The sequence below is a fragment of the Geospiza fortis genome, unplaced genomic scaffold (genome assembly GCF_000277835.1).
Source record: "Geospiza fortis unplaced genomic scaffold, GeoFor_1.0 scaffold11, whole genome shotgun sequence".
Lineage (NCBI taxonomy): Eukaryota > Metazoa > Chordata > Aves > Passeriformes > Thraupidae > Geospiza > Geospiza fortis.
In genome coordinates this window covers 9,108,550-9,122,605 of record NW_005054304.1, presented here as the reverse complement: position 1 = coordinate 9,122,605, position 14,056 = coordinate 9,108,550, and the positions used below count along the sequence as shown (strand labels likewise).

General features: G+C 42.5%; 1 protein-coding gene across 2 annotated transcripts in view; it reads right to left on the bottom strand.

Moving 5' to 3' along the window:
• The window catches only part of PDLIM5 (PDZ and LIM domain 5), a 76,540-nt gene extending 63,504 nt beyond the window's left edge, over nucleotides 1-13,036 (bottom strand). For both annotated transcript variants that reach the window (XM_031066422.1, XM_005418136.2), the window contains exon 1: nucleotides 12,901-13,036. In XM_031066422.1, coding sequence (XP_030922282.1) covers nucleotides 12,901-12,996 — 96 coding nt within the window. In that variant the 5' untranslated portion in view covers nucleotides 12,997-13,036. The remainder of the gene's footprint in view (nucleotides 1-12,900) is intronic.
• Between the last annotated feature and the right edge of the window lie 1,020 nt (nucleotides 13,037-14,056).

Below are 14,056 nucleotides of genomic sequence, written 5' to 3'. Positions count from 1 at the left end.
AGGAATGAAAAAATTAGGACATGCAATTAAGAAGGGGAAAAAAAACGTACAGAGTGAATGAGTGACAGAGCAGGCATTCAGAGTTAGCAGAAACACTGGAGGCACTCCATCCTGTGGATGAGGTCAGGAACCAGTTGACGTCAATGACTAAGGCATCCAAAATCCTGTACTTCACCCATCTGCCTCCATCCCAAAGCCAAAAGTATGCCTTACATTCATTTGCAAGGAGGAAGCAGTGGGAGAACACCCCAGCAGTCTGGCCTTCCACAGTGGTAGGAGGTTACGAAGTAAAGCATCAATACCAACTGGTTTGCTCTAAATCCTTCCTTTGACTGTTATAATCAGAGTTTCCTGTGAGCAATTTCCAGTTATTTCATCCCACACCATCCAGAACAGACATATGCACTGATCTGGGCTGTCAACTGCAACAGCAGCAGTTTTCATCAGTTCAGACGTCAAAACTAATTAATGTAATTTTAAGTTTCAATGATCAGCAGTTTGCACATTTTAAAGCTGAAGTGGAGATGTGTCAACGGAGGAAAATACTCCCACAAAACAGCTACTCCACTGCCAGTGAGTATCACATTCCCTCTGACATATGAGGGATGGTGATACTTTTATCCAGAGAGATAGTGCAAGAATTCAAGCCTCCAACCTTTAAGTGCACACCTCACGGAAACCATCTCTAGGTTTTCACATTGGAAGTGAACTGCATTTCTAGACATTTACACAAAATTTGATCTTTCAGTCAAAAACACCTACTCATCTGTATTTTGTTCATAAGCTCAATTATTTAACCAGCAGTTCAGAAGTTTTACAAAACCACCCAAAAAAGGACATGCTCTGAGGGTAGTAATCTCTACCTTAAAAATTATAACTTATGCAATAATTGCATACGGCTAAGAGAAAAGGGGATGGAGCATTTCTACATTTTCAGGGCAAGAGTTAGCACTACTAAAGCACTTGATTTACTGATGGAATTTGGCTGTCTGATAAAGGCCTGTTTCTATTTGAGTTCTCTGGATGCCACACAAACATCTCTGCTAGTCAATTCTCTTCGGCTAACAATCACTGGCTCATGCATCTTCGAGACAAAGTAGAAAGTTGTCTGGGAAAGGTCAACTGTCTCCTCCAAGCAAGTCTGTGCTTCTTTCTTCCTGGTAACAAATTTGAAGAACCAAAACTGCAAGGTGCTGAGCCGTGATGTACATCGACACAGGCCGAGCCTTATGCAAGTGTCATCTTATGGTAACAACTTATATGCCCACAGTTGCACTTTTCCTTGAGTGTTTTTCCAGGGCCAAGGCCTGGGTTATTAGTATTTACAGGATTACAATTGATTTGCACAATGCCAAACTAATTTAATTTACAAATTATCCTCTCAAAGGAGATTCATGTACACCCCAGCTACAGTGACTTTTGATTCTAGCCAGCTGCCAAAATATGACAGCTGGAAAGTGGAGAGAAGAGAATGTATTCATAGCTGACAGAAGTGGTTATTTAATAAGCATTCAGTGGCAGTTTTCACAGCTTAGTATGCTGACAGACATGTCCTAGCAAGTCTGGCTTCGGCACTTCCAGCCTGTACTGTCCCCAGGTATCTGCCGCCACTGTGCCAGCAGACCCAGTTCCTGGGGCCAAGCCTGTTGGGCTGAGAGAACCTCTGCTGCACCATTCCCATCTACTATCCCTGCTTTGGGCACTGATGGAGGAAGAACTTCATCTGTGGAGCTGGCTTTAAGCTCCATCACAAAAACGCAAACACAGGTTTTCTTCTGCCAACCTTCTTCAGCCTGTGAGTAGCACTGACAGGGGTGGGGGCCAATTCACATCCAAGAGGACAATTTGGTACTACACAAGCTTATTCCCACTTTTGAGAGTGCCAATATTTGGGGAAGGGGGCCTTCCTCACATCTCTCAGCATTAAAAAAATATTTAAAGAAGACAGGAACTCAGGAACCAGGTAGGATGCAAGGCTCTCCAGCCACTACTGCTTCCTTTGCAAGGCTGTTTGTGGCCCCTGATGACTCTTTACATTACACTTGATCAAGTCATGATTCCAACAATCAGTCCTCCACAAAGAACTAGTCCACCATCCCCCAAAGATTAAATATATCCTGAATATATATTTTGGGGGTTGCCTTTTCATTTCTAAACAACTGCTAGCATACTACCAAAGAACACTGTCATTTGGTCTAGATTCAGAACACTGTGATTTGATGAGCAGCTGCAGAAAGCCAACAGAAGAACTGTCTGAAATTCAACAAAGGCTTTTGCAGGGTCCATGCACCCCCACAGACTGGGGGCTGATCTGCTGGAGAGCAGCTCTATGAAGAAGGACCTGGGGATAGTGGTGGACACCAAGCTGTCCATGAACCAATAGTGTGCCCTGGGAACCAAGAGGGCCAAGTGGATCCTGAGCTGCATTAGGAAGAGCATGGGCAGCAGGTCGAGGGGAGTGATCCTGCCCTCTACTCAGTCCTGATGAGGTACATCTGGAGTGCTGTGTCCAGTTCTGCGCTCCTCAGGATAAGAGAGACAGGGAGCTCCTGGAGAAGGTCCAGTGGAGGGTGACAAAGATAATCAAAGGACTGAAGCATCTCTCAAACCAGGAAAGGCTGAGGGAGCTGGGCCTGTTCAGCCTCAAGGAGAAATGACCAAGAGGCGACCTCACCAATGTCAGAAACTGATGCACAGGAAGTTCCACATGACTGTGAGGAAGAACTTCTCTACTGTGCGGGTGACCAAGCACTGGAACAGGCTGCCCAGAGAGGTTGCAGCGTGTCCCTCTCTGGAGATATCCAAGAACTGTCTGGACACAATCCTGTGCCATGTGCTCTGGGATGACACTGAGCAGGGAGGTTGGACCAGCTGACACACTGCAGTCCTTTCCAATCTGACCCATTCTGTGATTCTATGAATTTAACAAGAGGTCTTGGATGTTTAAAGCTTTACAAGGCTTCCATTTCCCTATCGGTCTAATAAAAGCAAGCCCAACCCTACCTCCACAGGCTCTGTGGCTTGTAAATCTCCCCTGACTTTTTGTTTGCTTTTGTCCCTCCTTTTAAAGGCATTAGGTAAAGAAAATTAGAACAGCACAGAAGGTATTGCTCAGATACACACGCAAATTGTAGACAAACAATCCCATGAACCCGTCACCCCATGTCTTCCACAATGTAATGCAAAGTCTAGAACCACAAAGAGAAGAGGTAGAAAACACTGGACTCAAAACTACAGCTGGCTTGTCATGTATAAGATGCACATTAAATAGAAAAATCTTTAATAGCAGATGCACTATAAACTTTGAGATTGAGCTCCTCTGCTTGGCAGAGGGAGCTTTTGCACAGCAAAGCTGCTTTTGTTTTTCAAGGGTTCTGAACAAAATGTTCCATAGCTAGAGTTTCCACCAAAGTGATACCATCTTTTTAATAACAAAAATACACCTTTATGTGTGCGTTTTTTATATTTACAGCATTTTGCCTTGGCTCTAGAGAATTTCTTTTAAAAAATCTCAAATGACATTGCTACCAATACAGCATCACACTTAGAGACACTTGGGATCATTTTCTCCACAGTCTGAATAAATTTAGGGTGCAAGAATAACTAAACATAATCCAATTACATTCATAAATACAAAAGCTAAATAAACAGGGAATTTTACCCTCCTGAAATTGATGCATTCTACATTAATCCAGGTTTAGCATCTAAATCACTAGTCAGGTCTTCAAAAGACCTATGAAATAATTAGCACAAAATAAAATTTTCTGTTGCCTTCTCAGGGCAAGTACTTCACATTGTTTTATTACTTGTCAAGGAAAAACTAGATACTGAGTTAGATCATTCCTTAATATAGCCCAGGATAAGTCAAACTTCTTTCATATCCAGTTAACATGCAAACCATTTGACCTTTCCAACAGGACTACTAGAGACCTGGCAAGATCTACTTTTTAGCCTATGGGACTTCACACAAGGCATTACATTTTACTTTAGGGCTTTGCTACAGGCACAGCTGACAGCAGTTGCAAGAGTTCATTCGTTCCAATACTTTCAACTATCTCTTACATCTACTAAGCTTAACTGTTTAAGCTGAAGTTTCAAATGAAAAAGTAACTCAAAATGAGAAAAAAACTGCAATACTAATCCATAGTGGTAAAATATTATGGACTATTCCACTTGAAATTTTCTGGTCTACAAGTCTCTGTGCTCTGTGGCTACTTAGTAGTTTTGGTGTACAGTTTTTGGTGCACCACTTATTAATCTGTTTTAAGGGTGTGTATCATGATAAGATCATCAACTTACTGCATGTCATTTTTCCCCATGCTACCTCTCTACTCAGGATAGCATAACCAAGCAGCTACACAAAACTGCACTGATGCCTTGAGGTGACACAAGATGAAAAGCTACTGCGTGTGGGACACCACCTGAGTAACTGACAGTGTTGAAAGGAGAGCAATGAAAGAAGAAAATAAATGGGAAGAGGGAGGGAACCCATATCTGCTCTTCTAAGAAAACATAGTACCTCCCTCTGCAAATTCAGCTTGAGGACCTCACATAGCAAGGGAATCTGAAGAGGCACTTCTGTCATATTTTCACTGCTGTCATCCAAACTCATGGAGCACTGGCCTTAGCAGTGGCCTCCATCCCTCCTGTCTCTATTCTTGTAACAGCCACCTGTAGAAGCAAACTTACTCGACAGAACAATGGGCTGAGGCCAACTGAATGAGGTTCAACAAGGAAAAGTTCCTGTGCTTGGGTCACAACAACCCCATGAAGTGTGACAGGCTTGGGGCAGAGTGGCTGCAAAACGGCCTGGTGGAAAAGCACCTGGAGGTGCTGGTTGGCAGCAGCTGAACATGAGCCAATGTGTGCCAGTGTGTGCCAAGAAGGCCAATGGCATCCTAGCTTGTGTCAAAAACAGTGGGGCAGCAGGAGCAAGGAAGGGATTGTACCCCTGTACTCATGACTGGTGGGGCCACACCTTGAATCCTGTGTCCAGTTTTGTGCCCTTCATTACAAGAAAGACACTGAGGTGCTGGAGAGTGTCCAGAAAAGGGCAAGGGAGCTGATGAAGGGTCTGGAGCACAAGTCTCATGGGGAGCAGTGGGGGGAGCCAGAGGTGTTTAACCTGGAGGAAAGGAAGCTCAGGGGGACCTTATTGCTCTCTACAGCTACCTGAAAGGAGGCTGTAGTAAGGTGAGAGTCAGCTTCTCCCAACAAACAAGAAGGACAAGAGGAAACGGCCTCAAGTTGTGCCAAGGGAGGTTTACATTGGATATATAGAAAATTCTTCACCAAAGGGGTTATTAAGCATTGGAATAGGCTACCCAAGAAAGTGGTTAAGAAAGTGGTTGAGTCACCATCCCTGGAGACATTTAAAGATGTGTAGATGTGGCACTTCAGGACATGGTTTAGTGGTGGACTTGGCACTGCTGAATTAGTGGTTGGACTCAACGATCTTATAGGACTTTTCCAACCTAAATGATTCAATGATTCTATTCCTCATATTTGTTCAAACTAACCTCAGCCTCAATTTTCATTTTTTATGACCACTGGCAGGAAGAGTATCACCTTTCCCATATTTCCACTGCCTTAGGCATATGAGAAACAGTTTTCTCTCACACTTTCCCTTATATTGGTAACATATGAAAACTATTCTTAAAAAGTCAAAACAAATAATAATTAAAAAGAAAAAAAGGCAACAATGTTATCTCCTGGCTCCATACCAAAGCCAAACAAACAAACCTTTCAACACCATGTCTCTTCTCACAATGCCTTTTGATAGCCATCGGCCAATGAATAATGAGAAAAACAGTTACACTAAAAATAGCATCTCCAAATGGTGGGGAAGTCGACGGAAGCTGTCAGGCCTCCAGGGCAAGATACTTGCAAAGAAAACATGCCTAATATTTTGCAGTTACTATTCAATAAATGCTCCTGTCTTTTGGCCTCTGGAAGGACTGCCAGTTTTGCATCTGCCCTGAACATCTAATCAGAGTTTATTTTTTCACTACGTCTGTCTTTGAGAAGTAGACACTGCAAACAAATACTTTAGTTTTTCCATCATGAAATATTTACCTTATATTCCTCATACAGTAACTAAAATGTCACTTATAAGGGGAAAAAGAAGAACCAGCATTTTTTAATGTAAAAAGAATGTGTTCACACATAACATCAGACATCGCTCAGCTACAAACTCTTTGGTTCCTTTTTCTCCCAGTACAGTCAGCTTCACCTTTGGTGGAATGACATCAGCAGAGGAACTGGTTTTTTTAAAATTTTCTTCCTACTCAGTCTGAAGAGGTTGTCTAACCAATAAGGTCACGAAGAGAACAAGATGCAGACACTTTTCTTACGCCTCTTCTCCCCCAAGCCCTCCCTTCTTCCCAAGCCCACACACCAGTGCTGGTCTGTCATTCTTTAAACCACACAGCAGAACAGACAAGGGAAGGAAAACAAATGGTCAGAGGAAACAGCCCTTTTCCCAATTTCCATCACAAAGATGTTAAAGCACAGTGAGACAAGAGGCAGTCAGGAAATTACATCCATACCAACAGATCTCTCTTCCCATCTTTAGGTTAAAGTGTGGAGCTCTCTAAAGACAGTTGCTTGCAACTACACTAACTCTGAAGCACTAGCCAGCACTCTTAGGGCTTCCAGCACACTTGCTCATATTAAGCCACTTGTGCAGCTGGGAACTTTGTAATTATCCAAAGGAAAACCTGGAAAACCTCTGCTCCTTCAGGACTTGGTGCACAGAGGATGTAGACTTTGCCGCTGGTAGCTCATTTGTCATTGTCATATTTTTCAGTAAACCACATCTTGTAAACAACATTAAACTGAACAGAATAACACTTCTTGCTTGGTATCTTGGCAAATCCTATTGATTTCATAAGTACTGATAGCTCCTGTAAAATACAGCATTTGCTGCTCTAGGAGCAGCATCAGCAGGTACAGGCTGTGATGTCTGACAGCATCTCTGACCCGTGCCAGGAAGTTACAGAATTACAGAAAGTTTGGGATTAGAAGGGATGTCTGGAGAGCATCTGGTTCAACCCTGCTGCTAAAGCAGGCTAACTTGCGACAGCTAGCACAGGATTGTGTCCAGGTGGGTTTTGAATATTTCCAGAGAAGGAGACTCCACAGCCTGTCTCATCAGCCTGTTCCAGTGCTCTGCTACACTTGAAATAAAGAAATTTTTCCTCATATTGAGATGGAGCTTCCTGTGTTTCAGTTTGTGTCTGCTGTCCCTTGTCTTGGGCACACGCTATGTCTTCTCCAGGTTCAACTCTCTTGGACTTCGCTCAAAAAGTGATGCTCCAGTCCCCTACTCATCTTCACAGCCCTTTGTTGGACCCCCCCAACATTTACTTGTCTTTCTTGTACTAAGGAGCCCAGAACCGGGCACAGCACTCCAGATGCAGCCTCATCAGATATCAGTACAGGAGCACAGTCACATTGCTCTTCCTAAGGCATCCCAGGATACCGCTGGTCTTTTTGGCCACCAAGACACGCTGCTGGCTCATGGAATTTGCTGTCCTGCAGACCTCCAGGTCCTTCTTGGCAGAGTTGCTCTCCAGCAGATCAGTCCCCAGCCCGTGTTGGTGCACAGGGTTGTTCTTCCCCAGGGGCAGGACTCTGTGTTAGTGCTCTGTTGAACTTCATTATGTTCCTCTCTGCCCAACACTCCACCCTGACAGGATTTCAATGAATGACAGCACAGCCTACTGCTGTGTCAGCCACTCTTCCCAGTTTTCTATCATCAGCAAGCTTGCTGAGGGGACGCTCCATCCCTTCATCCAGGTCACTTATTCCTAAATTGAACAGGACCGGACCCAGGATTGACTCTTGAGGAACACTGCTGGCTGCAGGTCTCTAATTAGACCCTGTGCCATTGATCCCAGCCCTGAGCTCTGCCATTCAGCCAGTTCCCAATCCAGCTCAGCTGCAGCAGTGGAATGCATCTTCAGCTGCATTTGTGCAAACCATCACAACTCAGTAACAAATCAACCCAGCACACCAATGCCAGCAGCTGCCAGCTAGGGTTTAGTCAGGAGCTCTCAGCAGCTTCCAGGATGAAGCATAAAGTTACTGACACAATTATCACTGGCCAGGCCAGCAGTTCTAATGTTTCTCTCCTATTCACATACCTGCTTGAAAGACTATTTCCCCAGCCCTCCATTGAAATAACTTATTTCATACTTCCACAAAACTTGATTTTACTGGAAATGACACATACAGCTTAATAAAATAATTCACACAAACACAAGGGCAAGAGGCTCAGTCAGACTCTAGTCAGTCAAAGTTGACATGCTCCAGGTCCATTCAAAACATCATTTTCCTTTATTGTCTTCTCACTATTTTCATACATATTAATGACCTCCCAATATCAGCATAAAGAACATCAGGATGCTCATGTGGGATGAATACCGAGCAGCTGACGTGCTGTACTTGCACATTCCCTACTTCATTCCAAGGTGGGCTGCTCTCCCACCTACTCCTTGAGCGTACTTCTTTCCAACAGACTTATTATCATGAGTATTCTGTCAACTATAAGCTTGCAACTTCAACACAAAAACATCCTTGAAACAGCTGAAATAATGAAAACTGAGAAAACTGCAAAACCAAGTGGTTATTTCTGAGGCAGGAGTGGTGTTTGTTTGTTTTGGGTATTTTGAAGAAGAAAAGTGATCAGTGAAGCAGAAAGAAGCTGCGGGAAACATACTGAAAGAAGCTGCAGTAGAAAAACAGAGCTGTCATTCAGGTCAAGCATTTCAACACAACTGTATTCCATTTAATTCCTACAGCAAGAGAAAAACAAACAGCAAAACATCTTCTGAATGACAATAGCTAAACCTGTCATCAGGATTCAACAAGAAAGTAACTTAAATATAGGAAAGCATCTGATGTATGTGCATTGGGTGGGAGGGGATATATTGCCTACAGACTATATTAATCTTTAAACTATAGCTTTGATTAAGTATTTCCTTGTTTCTAGTCATAAATATTGCCATAAAACAGAGAGAAGTACCTTTTAGAGACTACATCACAAAAATTTTGATAAGCTACTAACATGTCAAGCACACTTTTGGAACAAGTATCCAAACCTCTCACAGGTCATCCCAAAATAATGACTACATCATCAATACCAAACACCATTTATTTCAATCTGCAGAGGACAGCAGTTTTGACAGTTCTAATGTTAGTCATGCTTACTGAGATTATTCTGGCTGTGTTAAAGAAGCATGGGGAACTAATCAACTTGCCAAAAAGTAAAGCAAATATAATATTAATTCAAAGTCAAAAGAAGCATAGATAGTTTTAAAAGCTACTGTGTTGCACTTAAATAACATAGATGTTGTAGATATTATTAACCCCAAATTCTGTTAATATAGAATTTAGCATGCCTGAGAGCCACTTCATGAATCCCACCTAGCAATATATTGGAGTACTTTATTTCCAAAACTGCATTTGTTACTTCTATTGAATGAGAATAAACTCATGTGCAAACAAATCTTGTTCTCATCTCTTCTAGCTTTCCCTTCTTTTTTTTATTTTTGCATGGTAGTATAGGTCTTGAAGGAATAAGGACATCAGTTGCTTCTTTAATTAACATAAACCACCATGAGGAAACAGTAAGAACAGCAACTCAGAATAATCTAAGTTTGCACACCTGGTCTCTAGTAATTTCTGCATTCATCACTGCAGGCCAGCTGCTCACAGTTTGCAATCTCTTGTTACACAAATGCCACCTCAGAATTCACTACCTGGAAGCCCTACAGTACACTTACATGTGGCAGCCTGAGCCACTTCAACACTTGGCTGTTAATAAACCTCAACCCTCCCTTTATCCTTTATTACTTTCACAACTTCCTTCCCAGGGGCCCTTGCTTCATGGGAACCATACCGCCCATGACTCTCCCACCGCCCCACAGCAGCTTCCCAGTGTTAAATTCCTGACCTGTGCAGTGGCACTCTGCAGGGTTCACACAAGTGCCTTCACCAGGCAGGGAGGAGAACTGGGAAAAGCCACCCTGGTGAAGTCCAGCCAGATACAAGTTCATGAAACAAGTGGCACATGCATCTGTGCTATATGGACATGCGTACATGTCATGTATGCACACATAACTGTGTGCATATACGGTGTATATTTACACTGTTATATGTAATAACCATCACATCACAGCAACCCCAGCATCACGTTTATTGCTTCCCATGAAATGTGTACAGCTGTATAATTAAACATAGCAACTTTACAGCACTCAGCTATATAAAGTGACTGACATTACCCTGCAATAACTGTTGCTATTGGTAAGAAGTTCTGACTAGTCTGCAATATACTAATTTATGAAAAGTTAAATGCTACCCCTGAACGTTAGTCTTAGCTGACCATAAGAATTTCAACTGAAGGACACAAAACAAGCTCATTATACCCTTCAGAGGCAACAAGGAATACGCCCACTTAAACTGTATCCTCTAGTTCAAACTGTTCAAACTCTAGTGACTTACTAAAAACTTTCTTCGAGGAACTGTGAGATCTTAATTTGTTCAAATCATTAGTGAAGACACTAACTTTTCAGATAAACATCTTTAGAAACCAGTGTATTCTCTGTGTTTCATAAACTACACTTTATTTAAACCTAATTTCAAGGAGTTTAAACTAAAGCAGGAAATCAGCCCTCAGCAGCCCAGCATTCATCTTCAGCTTCCAGAGGACAAATGAAAAACCAAACAAAACCGAAGATTATGTTCCTTGCCAAGGAACATAATTATGCTGTCTCATTACTGTTTTGCTAAAATAATTTAATTAGCAGCCTTCAGATACAGGAAGGAATTTATGCTGCATCAGGACAAGAACGGCTTGGGGGGGTGAATTGTACACAGTGTTCTAGCATACCAGGAACATGGGTGTTGAATTCTTCCAGTAAAAACCATCGGGCCAAAGCTGGATTGGCATACCAGAGCTAAGCCTTTTTTTTGATCCAAAGGAGGCGGGGGAAATAAAAAAAAAAAGGCACCGGGCAGTCTAATACTTGCATACTTTTAGGTGCAAGTAGGAAGACACAGTGCAGGAGCGGTGCTGAGGTGAAGTGGAGATTGTGCTTCCCCGCCCATGCACAAATTAAAGCTCCAAAACCACACCAGACCCCGTCTTTCATTATGTTCTGCTCTTGTGGGCACTGACATTTGTCATTAGGAAATCCCATAACTGAGGCTTTTATAGGTAGCTCTTGAGGCCAATTCCTCCAGGCTACTCCATGCGACAGCGAATTTGATTCTTGCAATAAAGTTGTAGTCTAGGCTAATTCCAACATATGTTTCCTCTTTTAGATGGGAAGCCTGCTTACAGGCAGGCAGGACTGCACTCTAGATCTCCAGGATAACAGAGGCCTGTACAGAAAAAGTATTACCCTTTCCCAAAGTGCTTTGTTTCACATGGCTGACTGCCTATAGCGCTTAACTGCTCGTCAGTATCACACACAGGACCCTGTGCAGGCAAGCTCCTGGGCCTTTGTAAACCCTTGTACCACCAAATCAGTAGAGTTCCATCCACATCCCCACTTCATATTTCTCATCAGCTATTGAACAAGAAACTGAATTACAGTTCAGCTTTAAAGTCCCTGCAATCCAAGATTAAACTGCTTTTCAACCCCTTATTGTCTCACATATCATCTGTCCTAATCAGTACCCAGGCATTTCTACAGCTCTCCAGTCTATTTTAGCTATATAAAAAGAATTTTTCAGAGCCAAACTGTACTTTTAATTTCACCAGCATAATCCACCAGTGGATAAGATAAGCCAAGACTAAACGAACTGGAAGGATTTGAAACACTAGTTAAGATTAGCTAAAAATATCACCATGATGCATAAACCCAAATAGAAACCCGCTCCATCTCCCAGGGCAGTATAAATTCTGCTATCCCAACAGGTGTAAAAAATAATTCATCTTTGTCACTAAACTCCATGAAAATGCAGAAGGGTGAGGAGAGCTGTTGACAGAGGAGGGGGCACTTGTATATAAATGATTCCACCTGGCTAATCAGATTTAAAGGTGTCAGGGTACAAAGCCATCAAAAGCCAGTCCCTTCACTCAGAGATTTCCAGTGATTCTAGAAATTCAATACTGCAAAGTTTGTCCCTATATTTTATGTGCAAAGTGCTTCAGCCATCTGCAAAAGCTTTGAAACTTAGCCCACAGTGAAAGACAAGCCTTCCTGAAAACACAGTTTTAAAGTAGGAAACTAGCTAGACAGTGCTGGGTACAAAGATCATATTTGTTTTGACTTAGTTCCTCAAATCCTTTGAATACCAGTTCAGAGCATATACTCTATAAAACACTCATGAGAAACTGGCACGTTCACTCAGACACATATTGATGAACTGCTATTTACAACTACTGTCATTTAAGTACTTTTTTATTACAAATGGTAGGATTTGTAACAACAGACACCACAAGATCCTCGAGCAGCTAAGAGCTGCTGAATAAACAAGTGTTACACGAGTGATTTTCCCCCACTGCTTCCCATTTGAAATGCACAGGCTCAGCCCAGCAAAGTAAATTGCTTGTTTCCTGTCAGCCTTCAACCTCTGCATCTCTATTTTCTGGATGGGAACAGGGAAGGGAATTCGAGGGTAATTTCTTTTGTTATTTGAACAAACAAATGCAGGTAAAACAACCATTTCAAATGAACAAGTCCTTCCTAAGCTAATATTCTTGCAGCCTTTATACAATAAAGATTTATTTCCCTCTTTCTATCCCTCACTCCCCGATCCCCAACAGCCCTCCGTGCCACAGGGCAAGCGGAGCCCCAGTGTCTATAATTAATGGCTTTGTCTGAAGGTTGTGGGTTGGCCACAGCATAACAGATACCCACATGTAGCAAAAGAAGCAAATGCACTTACTCGAGAGATAGACAGAGGCACATTGAAATCCTTGCCCCCTTGAAGCCTGAAACCCCAGGGAGCCGGCCCGACCAAAGACACGCTGTAGTTGCTCATGATGTTTAGTATTCACCGACCAAATCCAAAGAACTGATGCCTGCAGAAGAGGATTAGAGATTTAATTTAAAGATGATAAAAACAAAAGGCACTGTCTGCAATTTTGAAAACCGTCTTTCTTTGGCTGTATTCCCCTGCCCCCATAACAGCCAAAAACCCCACACAAGGTCTGTCATGACTTGTGCTTTTATTCCCCATATGTTGTTTCCCTCCATAGCTTAGGAAGAAACAAAACTTTGAGAACTGCCGCTGCCAAAATGTTTGACAACTACTTTTTACTAACAAAACACCGTGTGGGGCAGGGGTGGTAAAACCATCCAGCATTAAAGCCCAGCTTAAAAAAAGTCAATATTGAGACAAGCATGAATTGATAGCAAGCCTTAAACTGAAGTATGGAAGACATTAGCACTACTAGCACATTCATTTCTAACAAAATTAGTATCATATGCTGCCCTGTCATCAGCTCAAAGCTTATTTCTAAACACAACAATGCCAAAAACATCACAACTTTGCAGTTAGTCAGACGAAAATAAAGTCCCTGTGACTTTCTTATTTTTATAGCATAGCTTCATAGTGGCAGAATGATGTTACAGATGAGACAGGTATTAAAACCAACCCTCAAAATGAAAGCCGTGAACTAAAGCAAAATATCCACAGTCACGATTCAATGCTGAGGAAGCAAAATGCAAGCATCTCCCTCTCCACAAATGTGGCTAACAAATTACCTTTAAAAGGCAACTGAGATATTAAAGCGCTGTTTAGCGTCAAAGATAAGGGCTTCAGCTCCACCTCAGATAAGTAATGTTACAATGACATCTTAGGTAGTGGATGCCGTCTATTTTTGTAGAGTTGAAGCCCGGCAGGAGCACACCAGGGCAGGCTGGTGTAAGACTACACCGGGGCACAGCCAGATTCCATACTCATATAGGGACATTTAAGGTGGACCTTCAGCCAAGCAGCCACAGGCGGCTGCAAACCCCACCAAACTCTGAAAAGCCCGCGTTTAGCTGTTCCTACACTGCAGGGGACCACGTTAATTTCTCAGAGGCGGTGGATTTTT